The sequence below is a fragment of the Eschrichtius robustus genome, chromosome 14, assembly GCF_028021215.1.
Source record: "Eschrichtius robustus isolate mEscRob2 chromosome 14, mEscRob2.pri, whole genome shotgun sequence".
Classification (NCBI taxonomy): domain Eukaryota; kingdom Metazoa; phylum Chordata; class Mammalia; order Artiodactyla; family Eschrichtiidae; genus Eschrichtius; species Eschrichtius robustus.
This window is the reverse complement of record NC_090837.1, coordinates 78,766,344-78,793,531: the sequence shown is the minus strand read 5'-3', so window position 1 is coordinate 78,793,531 and position 27,188 is coordinate 78,766,344. Positions and strand designations below refer to the sequence as shown.

Here is a 27,188-nt window from a genome sequence, read left to right as displayed (position 1 = left end):
TATTTTATTCTAAACAGCTCATTTAATTCTCAGAATAATCATTTGAGGATGTACTGTTTTGTCCCATTTTACAGATTTTTCTTTTAAGTTTTATAGCATCCCTGCAAGATCTCCCTATTTTACATATGAGGAAGCTGTGGTTTAGCAAAACTAGCTTACCCTAGTTAGCTAGTAAGTAAAAAAGACAGAATTCTAATCCAATCTGACTTCTGAATGCTTGTTCTCAACTACCTTTCTCTCTCCTCCATTCTAAAGATCTGGAACACTAATCACAGATTAAAATAAGGTGGTAATGAACAGGGTATCTGCATTAATCATGGGCTCAGAGTTCCACTATTTGACTTCCAGTTAATAAAAAGCCATGATCATTTCCTCTTGGACACTGGTGGCACCATCTTGACTCCAATTTTAACATCCAACATTGAAAGCAGTAATTGTGTGGCCTCACCTTAAAAATCTTTCAATTTCAACCCATGGAAATCCCCTGTACCTGTCAAATATCCTGTGGTCAGAAATTCTGGCCCAGCTTAAACTCAATATTGGATGTGATATGGGGCTTCCCAAGGTGGGAAGATTGGGCTGAGACCCAAAAGAGTTTTCACAGAACAGGGAATAGTTGTAGGTATTATTCCCCTTAGCTGTTTTCCTACAAAGTAGAAATAATATCTTTATTAAAACAATATAACAATGCAGGAACACTGGAATCAGAGAATAAGAGTTAAAGTCAAATTATTATCCTTTTGTGTAGCACATAAGATACATCAGAGTAGGTAGAATATAACCTGCAGTTAAAAGAATCCGTAAAATAGTGATTTAACAATGAGTTTCACTAAAAGTAGAACTACCAAATGACCCAGCAATCCCACTACTGGGCATATACCCTGAGAAAACCATAATTCAAAAAGAGTCATGTACCACAATGTTCACTGCAGCTCTATTTACAATAGCCAGGACATGGAAGCAACCTAAGTGTCCATCGACAGATGAATGGATAAAGAAGATGTGGCACATATATACAATGGAATATTACTCAGCCATAAAAAGAAACGAAATTGAGTTACTTGTAGTGAGGTGGATGGACCTAGAGTCTGTCATACAGACTGAAGTAAGTCACAAAGAGAAAAACAAATACCGTATGCTAACACATATATATGGAATCCAAAAAAGAAAAAACAAGGTTCTGAAAAACCTAGGGGCAGGACAGGAATAAAGATGCAGATGTAGAAAATGGACTTGAGGACACGGGGAGGGGGAAGGGTAAGCTGGGACAAAGTGAAAGAGTGACATGGGCATATATACACTACCAAATGTAAAATAGATAGCTAGTGGGAAGCAGCGACATAGCACAGGGAGATCAGCTCAGTGCTTTGTGACCACCTAGAGGGGTGGGATACGGAGGGTGGGAGGGAGACGCAAGAGGGAGGAGATATGGGGATATATGTATATGTACAGCTGATTCACTTTGTTATAAAGCAAAACTAACACACCATTGTAAAGCAATTATACTCCAATAAAGATGTTTAAAAAAAAAATGAGTTTCACTCTTTTTGGGTTGGGTATCACATGAGTATAGTCAACTATAAATTTCTTCATGTGCTACTTTCTAAAAAGTACTATCATGTTTCATACTAAAACACAAAATGTATATGTGTGTACATAGATGTATGTATATATGTATTAAATTATATAGTATTTATATGCTAATACCTTATAATCCTAACTTTAGGTTAAAAATAAGAGGAAATAAATTTGATCCCACAGTATGATTTAGAACAATTTATCTTACTATATTTTCTTCAAAAATTTCATCCCTAAATTTTTGGATACTATTCTGCCCATCTTATTTTACCTTCTATCTCTCCAGCACCTTATAAAAGGCTTGACACATAGTAGGTGCTCAATAATTGCTTATGGACCATACAGATAAAAGGGCTGTCAAGATGAGAGAATATATAAATACATATGAGTAAAAATGCTATATTCTCTGTGTGTCTTTACTCTTCTTCACTTCATGAACACCAGCTTTCCATAGAATCCAATATAACTGAAGGAGTCCCATAAAAGAGCTCAGCTCAGCTGTTTTATCTTTGAAGTAGAGTTTTATTTGGCTGCTGCAGCATGGAGACAATATCCCTGATGATGCTCAAGCTCTATTTTGCTCTAATTCAGTTTACCAAGCAACCTACTTTCATTTTCAGTAGGCTACATAACCAAACAAGGCAATTAAACCCAAAACAAATCTACCTTTTTGGAACCTCATTATCCCAGGCTAGATACCCATACTTTCCAGGAACTTCTCATTATTATGACACTCTCATGTCATCTTTCTTCACACTCCCTAATAGCAGTGAGAAATTTGTAGCTTTTTTCTCTATACTTTCTCACCAAGCAGATAGCTTCTCTAGATGTTTGGTTATACCAGTGGAAGAAACTTGAATTATGCTTGGTGCTCAGAGGGAGTAACAAGGAGCCAGTAGAGGCTTTTTAGGGGAATTGAATTATGCTGTACCACTGATTAACCCAAACAACAAGTCATCTTTGTCCTTCATCCTTAATTGTGCACTGAAAGATATATATATATATATTATATATATATAATATATATATAATATATATAATATGTATATATATATTTTTTATCTGAGAAAATATTTAGGGAGCTTTGAGAAACTAATCAGAAAATATGTTCAGATCTAGATTCTCTGGTCTTTTAAAAATTAATCTTTTATATTAATTCAACACATAAAGAACTTTTTCAACTTTCAAAGGGGACTAATCTATTAAATACGTTTTTAATCTGTTCTGCTTAAAATAGTTTACACTAGACTAATAGTTCCTTGGGAGTCAGGACATTGTCTGACTTGCTTTTGTATCCTCATGTACTAGCAGAGCACCTAGATCAGGAGTGCCCAATAGAACTTTCTGCAATAATGGTAATGTTCTCTGTGCTGTCCTATACAGTAGCCAGTAGTCATATATATGAACTCTTGAAATGTGGCTAATGAGGCGCTGAATTTTTAGTTTTCAATTTTATTTAAATTTTAAGTGCTACCTTGACAGATGTGGTTAGTGTGCCTGCATTTTAGATTTTATTTTACGTCAATACATTGAAATGTAAATAGGCACATGTAACTAATGGTGATTGTACTGGACCACGAAGTCTAGGACATAACACAAAAGAATCATTTTGAATGACTGACTGAATGAATGAATAAGTACAGAATGACTCACCTTTTGCTTTCAATTTTTCTAACGTGATTAAACAACTCACCCTCACAAGCCTACCTCTAATTCTTCCACTAATATACATCATTGTAGAGGATATAATACCTCGCTAATTGACCATTAAATCCAAATGGATTCCTTAAGCCTTCTGTTGCCGGGGATGCCATACCGTAAGCCTTTAATGTCTCTCATCTTATACTTGTAATACCTGAAAACATGTTTTGCAATGAGAGAATTTTAAAATTATACCAGCATTTGTGTGTTACCTAAAAAGATGAAACATCAGTGCTTATATTTCTTTCTTTCTACTATTAGTCTATAGCCACGTACACGACCATAAAACTGGACCAGCTGATTGGCTCACAGTAAACTTCTCCTCCACAGTCATCCCAAATATTCACTCAAATCACCATGCAGTGCAGTCAATAATTGGAAACCAGTTTAAGTGATAAAAGAAATTAGCTAGACAGAACTGTGATTTACTTGGTTTGCTTAATTCATAGAATCATGATGAATAAATACTGCTGATATGTATCATCTTTGCCACAAATTAAGTACAAATCAGATTCTACCAGCAAATGTTAACCAGCTAGCTATTCACAAAATGGCAATGCTGTGACACATTTTATGGGATAATAGAGTGTTTTCTGCTCATAAAGCTTCAAAATTTAGTTAGGGATGCAAAGATGTACAAGAGGCAAATTAGACAACAAACCAGTCTACAATAGCCTGCTAAGTAATAGGGAGGGGATGATTAGGGGGAAAGTAATAATATACGTAAATGGCTGATTGCATAGTAATCAAGCCTTATTACCTTAGTGATTACTCTACTGAGTGTCCCACTTTGGTTGTCAGTGCAGGGCAGTTGGAATTATGTTTCCATTTGATCCCATTAGGGGCAGGGAACTTCTCTCTATCGAGTGCCTACTAGATGCCAGGTAAGACTCAGGGGCTTCCCATATGTTATCACATTTCATCTTTACAACCCGGGAATGAAACTGAGGAGGACCCTGTGGGGCTCCTGGGCACGGAAGCCTTTTTGGCCCCCGTTTCTTGTAGGCAAGACTCCTGCCTCGATGACCTTCCCTGAGTTCCAAAGGGCAGATGCAAACAGTTGGTAATCAAGGGAGGCCCAGCCAAGAAACCACCTGAGGCAAAATTAAAGGGACCAGAGAAGCTCATCAAGATTAGGATTCTGACCACCTGAGACCCTGCACACACCCTAATCCTGTCAGCAAACCTACCCTTGAACCATTGCTATAAAACTCCTCATCAAATCCTCCTAGGTTGGGATACCTAGTGTTTTGAGGCAGGAGCCTGCTGTGTCCCCCTTTGCCTGGAAAAATGATAAAGCTATCCTTTTCTACTTCACCCAAAACTCTTGTCTCTGAGATTCGATTCAGCACCGGTGCACAGAGAGGCTGAGCTTTTGGCATCAGGAGGAGGAGGAGTAAATCATTCATATCTCCAATTTATAATCAAGGACAATGAGCTTTCAAGGATTAAGGAACTTGTCCTAGGATATGGATAGTAATGTTTGGAGACATAATGTTCAGAGACTTTCCAGTACCCCCCATACCAACCATAGAAGTAGAGCTTTATTAGAATTAAAAAAAAAAAAAAAATCCAGGGACAGATGAAAAAGGCAAATATGTCTATTTCCTGTGTATAATATATTCTTTTTTTAAACAGTTAATTATCTTTTTTAAAAATTTATTTATTTTATTTTTGGCTGTGTTGGGTCTTCGTTGCTGCGTGCGGGCTTTCTCTAGTTGCAGCAAGCGGGGGCTACTCTTTGTTGAGGTGTGCAGGCTTCTCATTGTGGTGGCTTCTCTTAGCTGTGGAGCACAGGCTCTAGGCACGCGGGCTTCAGTAGTTGTGGCACGTGGGGCTCAGTAGTTGTGGCTCACGGGCTCTAGAGCACAGGCTCAGTAGCTGTGGTGCACGGGCTTAGTTCCTCTGCGGCATGTGGTATCTTCCCAGACCAGGGCTTGAACCCATGTCCCCTGCATTGGCAAGCAGATTCTTAACCACTGTGCCACCAGGGAAGCCCCGTAAAATATTTTTGGTTTTTGTTTTTATTTTTTGGCTGCACCGCACAGCATGTGGGATCTTAGTGCCCTGACCAGGGATCGAACCCGTGCCCCCAGCAGTGGAAGCGCAGAGTCTTAACCACTGGACCACCAGGGAAGTCCTATTTCCTCTGTATAATATATTCTAAAGTCGATTTGGGGGTTGCTTTCACTCATCTTTTCAGTGTAAAGAATATAATGGACTAAGAATATTACTTACAACACTTAACTATAAAAGGGTTTTGTGGATAATTGGGTTGTGGTCTAGCAAATAGGCTCCCCATTCTAACTCAAGCCTCCAGCCAGTATGTGGTCCATTTTAACATCCTTCACGATTAAACTGCCTTAACAGCATCTTAAAGGACCCCAAATAATAATTCAAAAATTCTCCACATGTGGTATGAAAAGATTAGACAAGTCTTAAGCACACGGGGACTTAAATCCAGCTGATAACACAGCAAAGAAATTATGCACCATAAAGGCAGGGGGAAGAGCAAGGGTTTAGCCAAAGGAAGATATAATCAGGAGACACAGGCCTTCCTATAAATCAAGCCTTTGTATTCTGGGTGATTATTTCATAAACTGGATCTTGGGCTGCTGATCTCTTTAAATGATTACTGCAGTACGCGTGCACTTTTTAGAAACAGTTGCTGGCTGATTTATATTTCAGACATGTTTTCCATCAGTGTTTATTCCTTGAGAATATGGTTTTCATAACAGAGTTGCTATTTTCAAATAATATGGAAAACTTGAAATTCAATTTGTATAAAAGCTATGTCATTTTAGTGTACAATTACTACATCACATTTGGAAAAACAGTGATAAAACGAGCAAGCAAATGCTAACCAGACGAGACCCATTTTCAAAAAATAAGATCATTTTGTCAGTGAGAGAACAATGAAAACGTCCCCCCACCTTTGCCTCTAAATTCTGAAATTCTAACCAAGTAATAAAATCCGCCTCTGAACTTCCTCTAAAAACACAGAAGGATGAGCTTATAAGAAGTCGAGAGAGAAGGAAGAGAAAGAGTAAGGAAAAGGGGAGGGAGGGGAGGGGAGGGGAGGGGACGGGAGGTGGGAGGAGCTTGGGGAGAGGAGGAAATGAAGCACAGGATCTCTAAGATGTTCCATCTTACTCAGGAATTGGTGTATTATTGAGCAGGTTTGGAGAAGATGAAGTGTTCCTTACCTTAGAAATATTTTGAAATTGCTAAAATGGCATTTTGTGTTAACAACAGAAGATAAAATACACATGCCGTAACTATTAGTCCTGATAACATAATTTATTTATCCTAATGTCTGTAATAAAGACAGCGAGTGAGCTACACAATACTCTTAATCTAAATGAATTGAAGGAGTTTGCTGTTTTGCACATGTAAAAGATATCCTAAAGTACTGTTTATCTAGGCTGAACTGTTCCTATCTACCTATCTACTCAGTACGATGATATTAATTATCCAAGGACAATTATCCGATTCTTAATGAAACACAATCAGGTCACCCTGCAAGTAAACAATGGCCTGCAAAGGAAATAATCCTTACTCCATACAGTGGTAAGAAGAGAGGTGATTTAATAAAACAAAGGTGTTATTAAAGGCCAAAATATAGTTAGCATTTTAAGACCACTATCACTGCCCTTAATGAAAAAAATTCAAGATACTTTCAATGTTTCGAAACCAGAATGATTTTCTACTTTCATTTTCTGGAGAAAGACAACTTACATGAGACAACAATAACAACAAGTAACCTTTTATTCAGTTAGGTGTTTAGTTTTTATTTTATGCCTTATCATCATTTATGCTAATTTTTAAGCAAAGTAAATGCTTACAGAAACCAGCACCCAGTGAGTTCGTCTACATAAATTCTCAGACTGCTTTCTGAATGAGGAAGAATGGAAGATATATACAAAGGACCGAAGCAGCTGTCTTTGTAATACAGTACTTATTTGAGGAGGCAAGCACAATGATTCAGGCATAAAAAATTACCTAGACAATATGTGAGACCGAGCAGGACCCTATGGGGCTCCTGGGCATGGAAGCATTTTCATGTTCCCCGTTTCTTGGAGGGAAGAGACTCCAGCCTCCATGACCTTCCCTGAGATCCAAAGGGCAGATTTGAACAGTTGCTAATCTGGGAAGGGAAGGGATGCAGAGTCAAGGGAGGAACAGCCAAGGAACAATAGTGCAGCCTTGGGGCAGGGTCCTGGTTCTGCCTCAAGGGACACACATAACAATGTCTTTAAGCCTTTTATAGAATTAAAACCCAGCAAATGAAGATGTTAGCAATCTTTAGGCCAGAGGAGACCATCTGAGGCCAGACTAAAGGGACCAGAAAGTTCATCAAGAAGATTACCTGAAACAAGATTAAAGAGCCTAAACCCTGCATACACCCTAATCTTATCAGCAACCCCACCCTTGAACCATTGCCATAAAACTCCTCAGCAAATCCTCCCTGGTTGGTACACATAGTTTTCAAGGGCAGGAGCCTGCTGTGTTCCCCTTTGCCTGTCAAAGCAATAAAGCTTTTCTTTTCTACTTTGCCCAAAACTCTGCCTCCGAGATTCGATCTGGCACCGGTACACAGAGGCTGAGCTTTTGGCATCATATGCCTCGGCCGTCACAAGTAATGGGCTCATTAACAAATCTGTGATTTAGATTTTTAATATTTCATTTAACAAATTCTTACAAGTTTCCTTACTTGTTTCGTTGCTGTTACATATTTAAAATATTTGCTTCCTCAGGAAGCTTCTGAGAGCCCTAAGTGCTGTTACTTCATTACACAGATATGCTTTCTTAACCTGTCTCAGACAGTGTAGAACAGTATTAGGAACACAGTAGGTGTTCATTAAACACACTTGTAAGTTGAATTATGTTATTGTTTTTACTTTATAAAGGTTAAGGCCATATGTGTAATACAAATAATCACAGACTTATTTTTTTGATTAATTATACTAAAAATGTTGTATCATGAGTAATGTTTTTAATGAAATGAGGCGATATTATTAGTCAGTATCCAAATGGAAAAGACTTTTTCTTGTCCCTTGGCTTGGAAAGGTTTTTAAAAATGTGAATTAAAATAATGCTGGCTATTGATTTTCAAACTGGATACTTAAAAATAATGGTATTAACAGAAGAAAAATAATGTTGCTCAGTCCTAGAAGTGAAACTGACTATGTAGAATTTTCACCAGAAATGTAATGTAATCATAGCCAGTCAGCCTTGAAAAGTACACTAAAACAATTCCAGAGATAATAGTTGGATTAGGAAGTGAAGAATTCAGACGATCCATAGAAATTGGATATTCTGAAAATGAACATGTTTTTAAAGTTTAAGTTCTGCCATGAGAAAATTGAACAAGATTTTTTAACAGAATTTTTTATGGTTTTTTCCACCTATCAGTCTGTATACAACATGGCATATACCATTTTCAAAAATATGTATTTTGACTTAATTTGTTTTTATTCAAGTTTATTGATTAAAAAACCAAATATTCATAAAATTTATTGATTCTATATATATACGATCTGTGAAAAGTCATTGAAGAGGGGCTTCCCTGGTGGCGCAGCGATTGAGAATCTGCCTGCCAATGCAGAGGACACAGGTTTGAGCCCTGGTCTGGGAGGATCCCACATGCCACGGAGCAACTAGGCCCGTGAGCCACAACTACTGAGCCTGCGCGTCTGGAGCCTGTGCTCCGCAGCAAGAGAGGCCGCGATAGTGAGAGGACCGCGCACCGCGATGAAGAGTGGCCCCCACTTGCCGCAACTAGAGAAAGCCCTCGCACAGAAACGAAGACTCAACACAGCCAAAAATAAATAAATAAACAAATTAATTAATTAATTAATTTTTAAAAAAAACCCAAAAAAGTCAATGAAGAAATTGATGACTCAAATTACATGTGAACAGAGTCACTGCAAAGTAGAAATCAGCATTATCTCGTGATTTCAATCCAAACAGCAACAAAACATTCTTAAGAAGAGAAACCTGCAAGTCGGACCAGCTTTGTGGGCATACAACTAACGAAGCTGCACAAGATCCCACACTCAGGAGGGTCCCGCGTGGAGCGTGGCTTCATGCTCTACTGCAGCTTCTGGGTCCTGCAAATTATTTAGCTGGTCCTGCCTGGGAGGCTGCATTTTCTTTCTTTTTTTTTTTTTTTTAACATCTTTATTGGAGTATAATTGCTTTACAATGGTGTGTTAGTTTCTGCTTTATTACAAAGTCCATCAGTTATACATATACATATATCCCCATATGTCTTCCCTCTTGCATCTCCCTCCCTCCCACCCTCCCTATCCCACCCCTCTAGGTGGTCACAAAACACCGAGCTTATCTCCCTGTGCTATGCGGCTGCTTCCCAGTAGCTATCTATTTTACATTTGGTAGTGTATATATGTCCATACATACACTACCACTCTTTCACTTTGTCCCAGCTTACCCTTCCCCCTCCCCGTGTCCTCAAGTCCATTCTCTAGTACATCTGCGTCTTTATTCCCATCTTGCCCCTAGGTTCTACAGAACCACATTTTTGGTTTGTTTTTAAGATTCTGTATATATGTGTTAGCATACGGTATTTGTTTTTCTCTTTCTGACTTACTTCACTCTGTATGACAGACTCTAGGTCCATCCACCTCACTACAAATAACTCAGTTTCGTTTCTTTTTATGTGATCTGAAACCTGTACATTACTATACCCTTAAAGATGCTATGTGAGGTTTTATTTCTGTGAGGCAAAAATCTCCAAGATTTGTCCAGCTTAGTCATATCCCCACCCCCAACAAATACTTTACTGCAATTTGTCCTCATCTGGTCTTTGTAGCCTTGGCTGAGTGGAAGAAGGAACGGAGATTCTGCCCAGTGTGCAGAGCATGATACCAGCAGCCAGACTACGTCTCAGTTGCTCTTCTTCAACACATTGATTTCAAATCCTTAAGAAGTGACCTAGTCCAAAGATTATTTTCTCATATGTACAAAGGAAAATCTTTCTGATTTCTACTTCACCTTCTTCCAAAAGCATGTGAGGTGATTTTGAAGTTAAATATAGTTTTAAATAAAATGATTGGGAATACAGATAAAATAGCATCATTCAAAAAAAAAAAACAGAAGTAGATGAAACTAGCTGTCTAAATCTCTAAATAATGTAGTTTGTTACAAGTAGTCCTTCATGTCATTTAGCTATTAGATTACAATTTTTTTAAAACTCAAAAAAATAAAGCTGACAGACTACTCATCAGTAATCATCTTTCCAAATAAATTAGAAGTTTAGTAGAAAAATCAAAATTTTGTAAGATACAGAAATATTTTTCAAATGTACAGTTTGGGGGCTGTTCCTTTAAAAAAGTAGAAATCACTAAATTATAACTTGGTCAAAGAACATTCAGCTGCATTACTTTGTGATCATGGAGCTTAATATAGTGATTTATGTTAAAGGACAATGAGATTGCCCAATAGAGATTATCTCTTTACATTTCTTAACTCTAGATTCACTTTTGTAAGCTTCTTAAGGGCATTCAATGCATGAGTAAGTTCTTGAATAATCCCTGTATTGAGAAGTCCTATGCCATTTTTCTTCTCCTTTGATGTTACACTTTTTATAGACAAACTTAGAAAAATCTGAAAAAAATCAATGCAGGAGGCTGAAACCCAGTGTTGATGATGAAGTACTGGCGGGTAGAGTCAGTCACTTACTCGGGAGTGAATATGTAGACTGTGTGGATGGACCAGGCCTTGATAGTTGTTAATTTGTCATTCTGGAGATATGGCCAAAGTGGGAAGGCCATTTTGTTAAAGTTACCTTACCTTTAAAAACCCTCAGGTTAAACATGTTGCTTCAGAAATATTCCTTCCATTCCGTCACCTCAATAAATTACTATGAAAGGATTCAAAGATATTGCCAACGAAAACAAATACTTTCTAAATTTTCCCTTCCTGTCTCATACTCACACTCAGGCTGAGTGGCCACCTTGATGGGCTGAGAGCTCTCCCCTGGTCCCCACTCGTTGTAGGCCACGACTCGGAAGGTGTACATGGCTTCTGGCTTCAGGTTTCCCACAGTAAACTGAAAGGACCCAGGCTGGGATGTATTCACTGCTCGTTCCCTAGGAAATAAAAGTTGCAGGGAAAGATTATTCCCACATGAATACTTTTAGCCACAGCCTTTACTTAATGAGCAAGAGAGGGACTTCCCTGGTGGTACAGTGGTTAAGAATCCTCCTGCCAATGCAGGGGACACGGTTTCGATCCCTGGTCCGGGAAGATCCCACATGCTGCGGAGCAACTAAGTCCGTGCACCACAACTACTGAGCCTGCGCTCTATAGCCCGCAAGCCACAACTACTGAAGCCCACGCGTCTAAAGCTGGTGCTCCACAGCAAGTGAAGCCACAGCAATGAGAAGCCATCGCACCGCAATTAGAAGCCCGTGCACCGCAACGAAGAGTAGTTCCCACTCTCCGCAACTAGAGAAAGCCCGCGCGCAGCAACAAAGACTCAACGCAGCCAAAAATTAATTAATTAATTAATTTTAAAACAAAATAATGAGCAAGAGCAGTAAGGTAGACCAGAAGGTTGCTTACACATTTCCTGTTGACTCTGCATGTAAGGCAAGACCTCGAAGGCTTACTATGGAATGTAAACTGACTGGAAGAGCCTATAAATAAATGTTGCAGGGTTCCTGGGGAGTTCAAGTTTATGCCATTCCCATGAACCTTGCATACTAAAGTCTTTTCCCTTGACACTTTACAATTTAGTCTCAAAACTCATAACAAAGAGCTAGTAAAATAAGAAGAAGCGTCTGGAATGTAGGCAGGAAGATGCGTTTTGTAAACATTCAGCTAATGACAGAAATCAGGGTTTTGATTATTCCACAAGTCAGTCTTTGTCAGTACTGTCAACAAATGCATTTATGCATTTTCCTTCATTGTAGGAAAGGAAAAGGCAGATGCCAAGTGTTGATGTGTACAGAGCTTGAGGTCCTGTGGTTATGTTAAGTGAAATTTAGTGAAAGGAAGTAGATGCCCTTCCTCATGAGGAGAAAGCACAACACGTGTCTACTTGCCTTTTCTTCAAGCCACATCTACATGTGTCCAATTTATTTTCCAATTAAAAACTTCCTCAGAGGCTCCAAACAAATGAATTAATCTGCTGATCATGGTGAGATTTATAGTACATATTAAGAGAAGACAAATCCTATGGATATGGATGCTGACATATAAGAAACAGGAACTCCTCAAGTACGCTTTAAGGACGTACATGATTCTAGACATTTATATCCTCATTGGTCTCGTACAATTGAATGTGAAGAAGGAGTTCCTTCTAAGCCACTTAACTGTTTCTTAAGGTTTCTACGTCTAGATGATATCTCTTGCATCTCAGTGGAATTACATATTCATTTTAATTTTACCATTCAGTTTTATTTTGTTTGGGGAGATATTTAAAATAAAACCTATTTTGCTGCCAGGGCAAATTAAACTTCCAAAGAGAAAAGTGAAAACAAAGTTCTATGGGCATGAATGGTGATTGCCGGGCATATATACATGCTTAATTTGACTGATATGTCAGAGACTGGCTGGCTCCTCCTCAAACCCATTTCTCCTTCTTCAGGTACTGGACTGTATGTCCTGGCCCCCCGAAGCCAAGATGAGGCCATGTGACTGGGTCTAACCAATGAGTTTGAGTGTACACAGTGTGTGCTGATTCCAGGCCTGGCCTTGAAAAACCACATATGTGGCAGGCAGACCTTGGAAGCCATACACAGATGATGGAGAAGTCAAATTTTTGCAAGAATTCTGGAGAAGACCTGGGAGAAGAACTGCCTGTCAATCAGGAACATCCTTTTTCTATAATACTTTACAGAGTCAAACAGATTAGAGCCATTATAAATTTGAGGGCTTGTTATAGCAGTTAGCATTAGTTTATCCATTACCGCTCACAATTAAAATATGCACGCTGGGTGGTTATCAGGGGCAAGGTGGAGGGAGGGACGGGATGCTAGTATTTAATGAGTACAGAGTTCAGTTGGGGAAGATGAAAAAACTCTGGAGGTAGAAGGTAGTGAGAGTTGTGCCACAAGGTGAATGCAATTAATGCCATAGAACTCTACACTTAAAAATGGTTAAAACTGTAAATGCTATGTTTTGTATATTTTACCACAATAAACAAACAACCAAAAAACAAAACACCCTGTATGAATCTGGATATAGCGCAAGGTTTAGGTATTCCTTTACAAGTACTGTGTTAATTTGCTGCAAGGCTGAATTGTGACTTATAGTGGGGGAGGGATCTGGGTGGGATTCAATAGTGACTTATCGTAAGTAGGAGTAAGAAACATCAGATAGGGCTCCCATGTACCACACATCACACTGATCTGTTCTACCAAACTAAGATTATTCAGGCCAATACATGCTTTTTAAAAGAAAACCCTCATAATCAGATTGTATGCCTTGTGGATGTAGACAGTTTTGCATATTATTTTCTTTCAGCAGAATTTTTATACGCATTATCTCCCTTTTTATATAAATAGGATGGTTTTATTATCATTATTTTATAGATGTAAAAGTGAGATTTAAAGAAACAACTTTTTTTTTTTTAAAGGACTCACAGTTAATGAATACCACCGTTAAGAATGAAATTCGGAACTTTATCCTCTAGATCCAGTATTGGTATCATTCAACAATAGGGGAAAACAAGGGGCCTATTTGGATCATGGGTATTTTGCGTAGAAGACATGAGCTCCTAAAGGGAAAGAAGAGACACCTGGGCATTCAGAAACCACTGGGAGAATGAGTGTAATTATCATCTGTTATGGGTCATTTCAGGATGTATTTTCTAAACCTTCAAGCAACATATTTGTCACTGAAGGTCAGGTCTGCATACCAAACTCCTTGAGTATCTATAAGGAAGGACAGCTTTCATAACTGACTTTATTCTTATAACTACTGAATAATTTAGATGAAATAGCTGTGTTCTAGGACAAGCTGGCATAACCCCTTGAAAAGGCATTCTTCAAAGGAAAAAGAGGCAAGAACATCTGGGCATGTCCAGGTAAGAATGTCTAAGATCATATAATAGAAACATTACTCACATATAAAAGGGGATGCTGGATTTTATTACAAGGAAGGGAGTTTCAGGTTCTTATAATCTCCAGCAGCCTCCAAAAATATCCCAGATTACTAATGGTCATGAAAAAAATTATATTCATTGATATGGACAACTGATACTTCCTCAGTGTTAACAGAGTATGAACAAAGCATCTTTAGAAAACACTTCCATGGTAGTGATCTCAGCCCTTCCTCCAACCAGATGCTAGCACTGCCCTAGATTTACCACTAGTTTCTTCAATGTGGGCTCTTAATGGTCTTAAACAACAATTTAATCTAAACATTTCCATTTTATGTGCCAATTTTCAGAAATCTGCTTATCCTATCAAACTGAGGTCACATCAAAATGCTATGTAGACTATGGAGTGGATTCAGGATTTTTAAGCCTGGGGTTGTTGTCTTGATTTTCTCATTAACTTATCTGAGCCTCAGATTTCTCAAGTGCAAATTGGTGCTATAAAAATGTCTACCTCATAGAGTTTCTAGAGAATTCAGTGAGATGCTGTATGTGAACCATATAAAGCAGTAGGCATGAGACCTGGTACTCAGGGAGTCTTCCATATGTGGCAGTTATTACTGCTATTATTTCTATTATTATAACAAAATACCACCACAACCTCATAGGAAATAAGGGTTCTTGAGTTCAAGAAGAGGACCTTTCCTCAATCTGAAGAAATTAATGAGGTACAATCATGAAGAAAAACACATATTGATATTTTCTGTCAGATTAATATTGTTTACAGAGATAAGTCAAATCAAAAAAGTAGTCATATTCACAGACATAGGGAACAGACTTGTGGTTGTCAACGGTGGGGTGTGGGGAAGGAATGGATTGGGAGTTTGAGAGTAGCAGATGCAAACTATTGTATATAGAATAGATAAACAACAAAGTCCTACTGTATAGCACAGGGAACTATATTCAATATTCTGTGATAAACCATAGTGGAAAAGAATGTATATATATATGTACAACAATCACTTTGCTGTACAGCAGAAATTAGCACAACATTGTAAATCAACTATACTTCAATAAAAAAGTGTAGTCATAACTAGAGGCACTGAACAAGTTTCAATAATGAAACTGGTAATATTTTTTAAAGGGAAGAGGCTTTGCTGACCTCAACGGAGAAGGAATAGGTGTGCTCCGAGTTCCACAGCATAGTCGGACAGCCCCATGATATCTTATGCCCACACTGGTGTCTGGGCTTTGTTGCTGGGCTGTTGTCTTGGCTTTCTCATTAACTTATCTGAGCCTCAGATTTCTCAGGTGCAAGCTCTGATGCTTTCTTGGGTCCTACTGGGGCAACATCAAACGTGATACCAATGCATTCTAAGACAATGGCATTTACTGCCATGTCACCCTTCACAGATTTCTTCAAAGATTCGCAGGTGGCTTTTGATCACCTCATTTGTTCTTTAATAGCTGAAAACAAACCATCGCAAATCATTTCCCAACAAGTAAGTAAAATCTAAATTTGGAAGGGCAGTTTGTTACTCTTGTTTCTCTGGTTCCACAATAGGGCAATGCCAGTCATGTAAAGTACACTCTCCATAATCTCTGTGTTTAGACAGTTAGTAATTAGGATTTTGTCTAGCTCACTCTAGTCCATGATCCTCTGTAAGTGGGCAGATACCACACTAAATTCTGAAGAACAGAGAACATTAGACGTCAGGACTTTGCCCAGTTACTGTATTCGGGCGTCGTGACTGTCACCACACCAACCACTCCTGGGAAAGCAGCAGGGGCTCAGGCTGCTTCTCCATGAAGTTCTCTCCTATAACCCTGAAGACATAATTTATCCCTCAAATCCGCAGAGCTTAGCGTCATGGTCTTGTGTTGGTAGATGTACTGTCAGACAGACCTTCATTACTCCATTTCTTTTCTCCTTGACTCTGAGTTGGTAGTGTGGGGTTCAGGCAAGTTCAAGATAAAGTTGACTGAAGTAAAGGAAGTAAATCACCTGGGCTTTCTAGAATCCATTCACTGCAAATTCATTCATTGAACATCCAAATAGAGAATAAATTATAAAGTCTGTCTCCTTCTGCTGGCTGAAAAAGATGTAGGCAACTTGTTTTCTTTGACCTTTACATGGAGACCAAGAGTGTGTTAGTAAGAAGCATCTCTTTCTTGTAAATTCTGGTTCTTGGTGCTTTGGTTTACCTGGTTGAGCTTTCTTGGAAGATAACTACTGTGTTCTAAAAGCATACATTCTGACCCAGTAACAATACTTCTGCTGCTTTGCTGAGACCAGGCATTTTGTTTAAAGTCTTTTTAGATGCTGATACTTTTTTTTTTTAAGTTAACCTGGTAGTTTATTTATTTATTTATTTATTTATTTATTTATTTATTTATTTATTTATTTATGGCTGTGCTGGGTCTTCGTTTCTGTGCGAGGGCTTTCTCTAGTTGCGGCGAGCGGGGGCCACTCTTCATCGTGGTGCGAGGGCCTCTCACTATCGCAGCCTCTCTTGTTGTGGAGCACAGGCTCCAGATGCGCAGGCTCAGTAATTGTGGCTCACGGGCCTAGTTGCTCCGTGGCATGTGGGATCTTCCCAGACCAGGGCTCGAACCCGTGTCCCCTGCATTGGCAGGCAGATTCTCAACCACTGCGCCACCAGGGAAGCCCCCTGATACATTGTGATTCAGGGAGTCAAACATGGTGGCATGGAATGCACCCTTAAGCAGTATGCATTGAAACCTAACTCTGGTTAGGCTATACTCTCCTGTGCCTGGATCTGGCCCCTGCTCTGGTTATAATAGCTTTTCCTAGCTCTTTTGTCATTGGTCCTCCCACTTCTGTCTTCTCTTGACAGAGATACTCTTCTAACATACATCATCTGTCAACTCCATGCCCAAAACATCATGCTGGCTGCCATCGTATCATTAATACAATCCCCACTCCTTGGGACAAGATTCAAAGACTTTCAAGATGTGGCCCAAACCTTTACGCACTCATCTGCAATCGGTCACTCAGCTCCACCACACCTTATCCATCCCTACCTTTGTCATTCTGACTTTAATTAATTTTGTTTTGCTTTATTTTGATTATCTCGGAGTTACCTTCTCCTGACTCAGTTCCTTCTCAGTTTGGCAAAATCTCATTCATCCTTCAAATCCGATTCAAATGAAATCTCCTGGCTGGAGCTTTCCTACCATCATGTCCTCTGATTCAAGCAGCATAAAATATTATCTCCTTTGTGCTTTTGTTGCTCTTGATTTACACGTCTACTGCAGCCCATATCACGTTGTGTTGACAGACAGGTCTGTCTCTTTGACTCAACTGTGAACTATTTTAGAAGAGAAGTCATATTCCGTTCATATTTTATTGACACTCAGTCTATATACCCACTGCAGATAAAGAATGCCTACGCTGCTGGTGCTCACATTAAAAAAAAAAATGAATGCATAAATAAATGTAAAAATGTTAATAGACTAATTGGATAACACCTTCACATAGTGTGATCTCAGAAATGCTTAGAGAGCTGGGTTCTGTTCTGTGTTCCATCTCAACTTACTCAGGTGGCCTTCAGATGCCACTCCACATTCCTGGGTCTCATTTTCATGATTTGAAGAGTGAGATCTACTAAAAGAAGTTTTTTGTTTTTGTTTTTTAATCTAATATTCTTCATTGGGAATAGAAAATTTCGTGTGTGTGTGCATATTAGCTGAATTCAGCCCTTCTGTGTTTACATTTCAGAAGTAAACACAGTTTACAGATTACGATGGTTCTGTTTCTTAGTAGATCATTTGTAACCTGTCTCCAGCATACATATTAAGAAAATACATATTCTCCTAAGGGCTAAGTACAGCGGGGCGTTAACACTTAGTCACAGCTGTGAGCTGAGCAACAAACCCTGTCTTGATGTACCAAATGTCTAATTAGTTGCTTCAAGAAGGAAGAGTTCTATTAATGTTCCTTTGTAAGAAAGGACCTATGGTATTTTTGATGGAAAGATTTTTTAACATCTTTTGATCCACTCCATTTTCATTTTTATTTCCTCAGTGAGAGCAAGAAGGGTGCAATGATGAGAGGATTTCAAAGCGGAAATATGCTGGTCACTGAAATAGGGCCCAAAGTGACAGCGGCAACAACCACCCAAATGCCACACCCTTTCTTACCCCCAGAACCATAGACTTTGGAATAAGTGTTATCTTGAAGGGAAAGTAGCTTCAGAGGTGATCCACCCCCAGACAAAGCATGATGGGGGAACAGAGATCATCTTCTTGGTCAGAGGCATTTCCACTAAAGTTTGGTTAAAAATTGTTTTTACTTGAATTGTTTAAAAAAAAAAAAAAAACAAAGAAACACAGTCTGAGGAACAGGTTTTAAAAATTTTTGCCTTAACATAGTCTCTGTTGCCGCACCTAGAACACATCCAAAAGACTACTGCATCCAATAACTACTGCAACAACAAATAAAAAAGCTACCTTTTCACAGAAAAAGAAAAGTTTTGGATTCAAATTATTTATTTTGTTTAGTTCCAGCCAATGCTCCCCTAATAAATATGAGTCAGTTCTGGGCCCTCTTCTCATTTTGTTTTATGGGGATGGCCCATCTTCTCCTTCCCTAGCTGCTGTTATCATCTACGTGCTGACAAATTCCTGATATGTTATCTCCAACCCAAACTTCTCCTCTGGGCTCCAGGTTCCTATTTTCAAGGCTCTGCTTGACATTCCAACTTGAATGCTGAAAGGTATGTCAAACACAATGTGTCTGAAACTGAATTTCTGACCTTCATGCTCAAACCTGGATCTTTTCCAGCATCCTGATTTCAGCAAATTGCCCTACCATCTGTCCATCTAAATAAGCTGAAACCTCTGAACTATGCTTGAAAAATCCCCTCTGTCTCACCATTAATGACCAATCTTTTACCTTGTTCTGTCCATTTTGCTTCCTAAATATTTCTAGATCTGTCACTGCTCCATCTCCACTGATACACTCTTAGTCTTGCCCACCTACTAAACATGACTAAACTGCTTCCAAGAAGACTGTTCCCTTCTCGATCGTTTCCCACACAGTTCTGGACACATTGTCAACTCACAAGTGTATAATGGGTTGTTCACTTACATGTGGAAACTGTCGATGACAGGTTTTATATTGCAATTTGCATCAAGGCCACAGGAAAAATTAAACCACTCATTTTGAGGTAAAAAGGATAGGGTTTTACATTTTGCAGAGAAGCAGAGTGAGAGGAGGGCTGACTCTGCCCTGCTTTAAGCCAGAGCCAGAAAGTGGTTGGATTCTGAGTCTTGTTCTCTTTCCATCACAACACGCTCCCTTCATAACAAGCTTCATCTGCTGCCCGGTCCTCAACTCTGAGGAGCAGGGAAAGAATATGTACACACCGTGTTGAAAATGTAACACACGATGAATTCTAAAATGAATCCTCCCTGTCAGTCATGAAAAGCTGGTCTCTAATCCCAAGCAGTGAGCAGGGTTTTCCTGAGGCGGCATAAAACCATGTAAAGCATACAGCGCTGCAAGTTGGAAGGCCCTGTCCAGTCTTTGTTCTGCCACAAAACAGGCGTGTGACCTTCAGCAAGTCAGGGGCTATCTTGGAGCCTTCCCTGCTTCATTTGCAAAAAGAGGATACCAGTCCCTTATCTGCCTAACTCACACGGTTATTGTGAGGATTAAACTGAATGATGCCTATGAAAGTGTTTTAATTCTCTCATCTGAACTCCCGCAGTACTTTATATGTACGTCTTTTAGGAAATATCTTTTACTTTTTGTGGTATAGTAAAGACATCACTGGACTAGAAACCTGCATTTAAATCCTGCTTCTAATATTTCCTAGTTGTGTAGCTTCTTAGGCAATGCTTTGTAGACATTCTCAGTTGAGCCACACAAGCTCATTTGTAAAATAGAGATTATCATACCTGCCTTATCTGAGGATCAAATGGGCTAATGTTTGTGAAAGTGATAAAGTTCTCTCTAAATATGAATTGGGAAATACCTGTATTTCACTGATTGTTCACTTCCAACCCACACCATAATTAGCACGTGGCACTAAATAACAAAAAGTTGAGTGCTTTCAGTGTACCAGGCAATGAGCAAGTGCTTTAAGCACTTTTTCTTAACTTCGTTTAATACTCACCACAACGTTACATGTGAGGTTCTATTAGTATTCCACAAGTGGAAATGAAGGCACCAGTAATTGCCCCAAGGCCACACAGCTAGTAAAATTCTGAGCCAGGATTGCAACCCAGGCCGTTCAATTTCACAGCCCCAAAGCCTTAACCTTGTGAATACACTGAGTCACACTCCACACGTAATATTAGATTATTGAATGGAAGGTATAACGTTCTATGCACACATAAAAAGTTTGCTACTGTGTTTTATATACAGTAAATAAATGATGCAAATTAACTTTGCCATTGAATCAGAAAATTATCAGAAAGAAGCCTACAGAAGAAATCCATGTCATAAGTCTGAAAGTATCAAGAAAGCTTGGTTCTCTTCTAGATTAATCCACTAACTGCTGGAAACAAGCAGGTATAGGGATTGAGAACACCTGTTTTGGAGTCAGGCCTGCATTCAATCCTGGTTCTACCGCTTGCTAGCTATATAACAGAGGTGTAAACCTCTTTAAGCCTCATCTGGATAATGTTTTGCTGTGAGGATGAAATAAGATAATTTATATAAGATGCTTAGCCTGGTATCTGGCACAGTGAGTACTCAATAAACGCTTGCTCTCACTATGGAAGCTTACTCCATGGCCTTAGGGATGCGAATGACCCCTTCCCTGGGCATCAGTCTCTAGATGTTTAAGTAGCAGGAAGTTGGGCTATGATTCCGAAGATCACTTTCCATTCTAACGATTTTTAGGTACTAGTAGGAGACAGCTGGATATCTGCGAAGCAATTGCGTCTCTGTGAATTCTGGCTTTCAGATTCTAGAATTTATGCTGTCCTCTGACTTATGAAATGAAAGCTCCTGAGGGGCTGATTAAAAAATGTTAACTGTGGCACTTGCATTATTGACACCATTAACCAGTCAGATAGATTAATGATAATCTGAGCTAGCGTAATTTGCCTGACAAAGCCGTTGCAAATCTGAGGCAAATGTTAAATCCACTACCTTTTAAAAAGCTATTGTGTTAAGGGGCTAAATAAACCTATATGAGCAAACAAGCATCACAGCTAATTGCTCAGAGACATATGGCATATATTTGTTCTAGTTGAGAGCCAGAAAACAGAAAATGAACAAAGATATTGGAATCAAATTTCAAAATCAACTTTTTGTTTCTCAACTTAAAAAATTTTCATTGAATTGCAGTCAGCTTTTCATCTTCCTCAGTAACACAATTTGCTTTACTGGTTGAGGAAAAATCTATTAAGAATATCACATTTGTCTCTCTGCCACTTTTATCATATCAGTTCCAATCAGTAAACATCTATAGAAGTCAGGAGACTAGACACTTGGATATGGAATTATAAATAAGATCTAGTCTCAATCACTGGGGAGAGAAACACACATGTAATCAAACTAACACAAAACCAGATACAAGGGGCCACATGCTACAATAGTGATGTAATCAAAGTGAAAGGGGAGGATAAAGGAGAAATCGATGACTTCTGACCTGGAGGACCATGTAGAGTTCCACATGGTGATTGACATTTCAGTTGGAGCTTCAATTCAACAACTATTCTGTGAGTGTTTACTCTGGGTTAGGTCTTGCTCTAGGTTCTGAGAATAGCTCAATGAATAAAAGTGATAAAAATATCCTTGCCCACATAATGCTTATATTCTGGTGGCAAGAAAGGGGATTCAGGAAACAATAGCTAAAACGTAATAACGCAGTGGTGAAAAATAAGAATGAAAAAGGACACTGGGAATGCTAGCAGTCAGGTGAAACCTCCAAGAGAAAGTACCATTTCTGCAAAGACTTAATGAAAGTTAGAGAATGATCCATGTGGATGTCTGAGGGAAGGAACATTCTAGGCAGACTGAAGAACTAGTACAAAGGTCTTGAGGGAGAAGGATTCTTGGTATATATAGGAAATACAGAGAAACCAGTGAGACTGGAGAGGAGTGAGCAAATAATAAAACAGCAAACACAGTAAGTGATGAAGTTGGGAAGGTGAAAAGGGGCCAGATCAGGAAGGATTTCTGATTATTCTCTGAATGAGACAGGAAGTCATTGGAGGGTTTTGAAGATGAGAATTGACACAATCTAACTTGTGTTAACTCCAGGTTAACTCCAGCTGGTATGGTAAGAATAGACTTGAGAGGTTTTAGCAATAGTTCACATGAGACCCGATCGTAGTAAAAAAGAGGTAAGAAGTGGTAGGATTCCGTATATGTTTTATTTTCATTTATTTATTCGACTTCTTTTTTATTATGGAAAATTTTGAGCAATACAAAATTAGACAGAATGATAGGATGAACCACTTTATTCCCATCACTCAGCTCAAAATAAATCACAAAAGCCAGTCTTTTAGTATTATTTTGTAGCAAATATCAGGTATCCTATTGTATCAAGGATTCAGGAGATATTTTGACAGTACTGCCAAGACTTGATGATGGATTTGATATAGAGTGTGAGAAAAAGAGAGGACCTAACAATGACTCCAAGGACTTTGGCCTGAGTAATGAGAAATATGCAGATTACACTGAGATGGAGGAACCTCTGGAATGATAAAGTTTTGGAAAGGGTTTGAGACTGAAGGAAAATGGGTATTTAGTTTTGTTTATAAGTTTTAGATGCTCATGATAAATCAAAGTTGAGAAATCAAGCAGGAATTTGGATATATGATTCAGAATTGCAGGTAAAACGTCAGGGCCAGATATACAAATCTGGAAGACATCAACATAGTGACAGAATATAAAGTCACAAACTGGATGAAACGAGATTTCCAAAGCCTGAGTCCTAGGGCAATTCAGTACAGGTCAGGGAGATTAGGAGTAAAAGAGCCTAAAAATGAGTGGCCAGAGGGACTGGAATAGAACCAAGAGAATGTATGTAATAGAATCCAAGGGAAGAGTACGTTTCATGAAAGGGGAAGTGATCAAATGTGACAAAATTTGCTAACTATCCAAGTAATGAGAGGACCAGAAATTGACTATTGGGTTTAGCAACATGGATGTCACCTGGTAAACCTCGATAAGAACAGTTTCAGTGAAATACTAGGGACAGAATCATAACTGGAATATGAGGTAAGGTATTGGAGTGAAGTTAGACAACTCAAGGTATGTTGCTATAAAAGGGAACAGAATGAAGTGATAGGAGAAGAGAGCAATGTGATTGAGAGGGATGATTTGTTGAGATGGAAAATACAAATACATGCTTGTATGCTGATGGGCATGATACCCCGACGTGGGAAACATTGATGATGAGGAGAAACACTGGGCTGAAGCTTTGTTCTTTGGTTTTCAAGAAAGGATGGGATCTCGTGCATAAGTGAATGTCTGGCCCTGTTAAGAGCATGGGCAGTTCTTTTATAGAACTTTGAGGAAAGACAGATTATATGCTTAAAGACCCACTTAGATAAATCAGACATGGAAGCCGGTACAACTTCTATTGTGATTGCTACTATTTTCCAGGAAATTAGAAGCAAGGTCAATTAAGAATGAGGGAAAGAGGGAAGGTATTGGAGATTTGAGAAGAGAGGACAAGGTAGGAAATATCATTAGGAACGTGTGTGAGAGAGGCTGACTGCTATGTGCAATGCAACCCCCAGCACCATGAAGAGGCAACTTCAGATAAGTAGTTATGAATTTCAAGACTAGTCAGCACAGCTACATATTTTCTTCCAGGTATACAGCTACAAGAGTGCAAAAAAAGGTAGGTGGAAAATTACATTTACTTCAGTTGATTTTGGCCAAGAAATTAATATTAAATGAGACAGTAACAAGCAAATCATCGCTGTATGTCAGTCTTTATAATAATTGGCCATGGGGTTTTAGCTGTTTAACAAATGAAGAAAAACATGAAGGATGAGGGACAATGGAAATGCCATAGAATCAATGAATTGTAGGTCCCCATGGAATCAAGGTTTGTTGGAATCAGAGTCTTAAATGGAAGGTAGGAAAATGAGAGACTGAGATGAAAGTATGAGGTTTGAAATCAAGATCATGGAGAGGTTGCAGAGATTGGTGTTGACAAGGACCATGGTATGACCACAGGAATGACTATGCAAGAGGGTATGGAGGAAGGATCCATGGGCTTGAAAGGTAAGGAAGATATCAATAGATGAGTAAAGGATAAAATGGTTTTATTAGCAGGAAAGAGTGAGCAGCTTTGAAAATAAATGGTTCATATAAAAAGAAATGGAAACCCATTGTTGTTAATTATTACTGTTACCACCATTACCTTTGGGCCTTATTTTCAGCCTCTCTTCCATATTGTCTTTGATCTCACACTATTCTGAGACCCTCTGCCTTTGTGCAGTGACTGCCTTGGATACTTTACTTGAATTCTTTCAATTAGTTCTCACAGCAATTCCGAAAGGTAGCATTCAGCTTCCCTTTGTCCACCACAGCAGAGAGATGTTCTTCCTGGTTTTTACATAATTAAATATACAAAACTCACATGTCTGATAAAATAGTAGTACCATTTCCAAACCCAGCCATTTGGACTTAAGTGGTATATTTTTAATCTTCATAGGTTATAGGAATCACACTCTACCTATATATAGATTGGAGATAGACTTCCATTCAAGGGAGTTTGGTAGTTATTGTGTGCATGTCTTGACATAGAAATTTTATCATATTTAAATTTGAAACAGTTTCACATTTTTAAGCAGTGCAGTCAGTGATCCAAACTGTATTTCAAAAAGATAGCTCGAGACAGTGAGGAGGATGGATTAGAAGGTGAGAAGCTATTGTCAGAGATCAGGTAAGTGATGGTGGAGATGACAGAATACAGGGGCCATGGCTGAGCTGTGGCCAAGGTAGACCTGCCAGGACCTGATGACTAATGGCAGTTCTAAGATTCGGGGAGGAATAAAATATGACCTGGGGTTTCCTGCTTGGTCAACAGGATGGAAGGTACTAACATAAACCAAGAAATGCAAAGAAAAAGATACTTAAGGAGGAGACAGTGAGTATGGTTTTGGGCAGGGTGAATTTAAGATGCCTCCAGGAAATCCATGTGGATACAAGGAGGCAAGAATTCTTACCTGTTTTCACAGCTGCATGCAAAGAACTTACGAGACTTCTCATAAGGTCACAGAGTTAAACAGTTGCAGAGATTCCACTAAAACAAATGCCTGCTTCTTCAGGTAATGAATGATCTTAGGGAACATATGTATATTTCTTTCCTTTCACTTTAAAGTCAGGTCAAATTGTAAAAGAAAATAGAAACTTAAAGATATACTTTGCTGCTGTGAACTGGAAAGAAAAGCATTTTGAGACGCAGCATGAGAGAAGTTGCAGTGTGCCATCCGACCATCACACTGCAGCATTTTGAGCTAAATAACACTCCAGCCAGCCGAAACTGTACTGTGCCTTTCAAATCATGAAGGGTTCCTCCAGGTCATTATATGTTTAAAGCACTCACAGGTTTGAGAGACTAGAAGCCTCACACTTGAATCCTGGCTCCGCCCCCCCACCCCCATTGTTCTCAATAGGCACTGGAAGCCTTGTGACAGCCATCCCATCTAGTCTCTTCTTCTCCAGAAGAACGAATAGTGATAGTCAGGATCAGTGTGAGCTCAGCCTTGTCAACAACTAGGTCCTACCAGATTTGTCCTTTCTCTGTGTCTCTCTCTCTCCTTCACTCTCTCCCTTTCTTTCTCCTTCTCCCTCTCTACTTCCCCCATGCCACCATCATCCCCCCCCACTAAATATTCCATATATGGAGATGCATAAAACAGGTCATATTTCCTTTGGTTGGAAAACTTTACAGAAAGTGAATGCGGTCCTCATTCAAGGATGAAAGAAGGGGACTTCCCTGGTGGCGCAGTGGTTAAGAATCTGCTTGCCAATGCAAGAGACACGGGTTCGAGCCCCGGTCTGGGAAGGTCCCACATGCTGCGGAGCAACTAAGCCCGTGCGTCACAACTACTGAACCTGTGCTCTAGAGCCTGTGAGCCACAACTACTGAGCCCGACTGCTGAAACTACTGAAGCCCACGCACCTAGAGCCCGTGCTCCGCAACAAGAGAAGCCACGGCAACGAGAACCCTGCGCATCGCAACAAAGAGTAGCCCCTGCTCACTGCAACGAGAGAAAGCCCGCGCGCAGCAGCAAAGACCCAACGCAGCCAAAAATAAATAATAAAATAAAATAAAATAAATAATATTAAAAAAAAGGAAAGGATGAAAGAAGAAGCTGACACATCCCAGGAACCCCTGTGTACCACTGGATGTCCACTTTAGACTGGTTGTACATAAAAGGAGGTTTAAAATGGAAGAAAAGATGTGAAACTTGGAACTCAGCCAAGTCAACAGACAGCTATTTTATAAAGATCCTAGTTGCCCTATCAAAATCCTCATCTACTGAAGAACAGAATGATGCTGTTCCCTCCCCGTGTGAGAGGCATAGGTAGGTCTGCTGAGTACATTTGAAAATAGGTGTTCTTCTCCACAGAATCTTGGGATTTAGCAGCATATTGTTTCTCTGAAGCAAATTCAGCTTTCACATGCTGATCTCTTTGATCACCTTTAATCAGCAATATAAAAAAAAAAAAACAACAAAAGTTGATGAGGAGAGAAACTTATAAAATGCTTATAAAATAGAATGGGAAGGTCCATTAAGAAAGCTTCCTAGCTTTCTGATTCCTTCTAAGTGAGATGTTTACAGAGTGGCTTTACGCTTTAATCTTAAATAAAAATTTCCAAACATTGAACAT

At 39.1% G+C, this 27,188-nt stretch overlaps 1 protein-coding gene across 1 annotated transcript in view; it reads right to left on the bottom strand.

Moving 5' to 3' along the window:
• The window catches only part of DCC (DCC netrin 1 receptor), a 946,816-nt gene that overhangs the window by 361,952 nt on the left and 557,676 nt on the right, over window positions 1-27,188 (bottom strand). Inside the window, exon 10 of the mRNA XM_068562459.1 lies at window positions 11,239-11,393. Within this exon, the coding sequence (XP_068418560.1) occupies window positions 11,239-11,393 (155 nt within the window). The remainder of the gene's footprint in view (window positions 1-11,238; window positions 11,394-27,188) is intronic.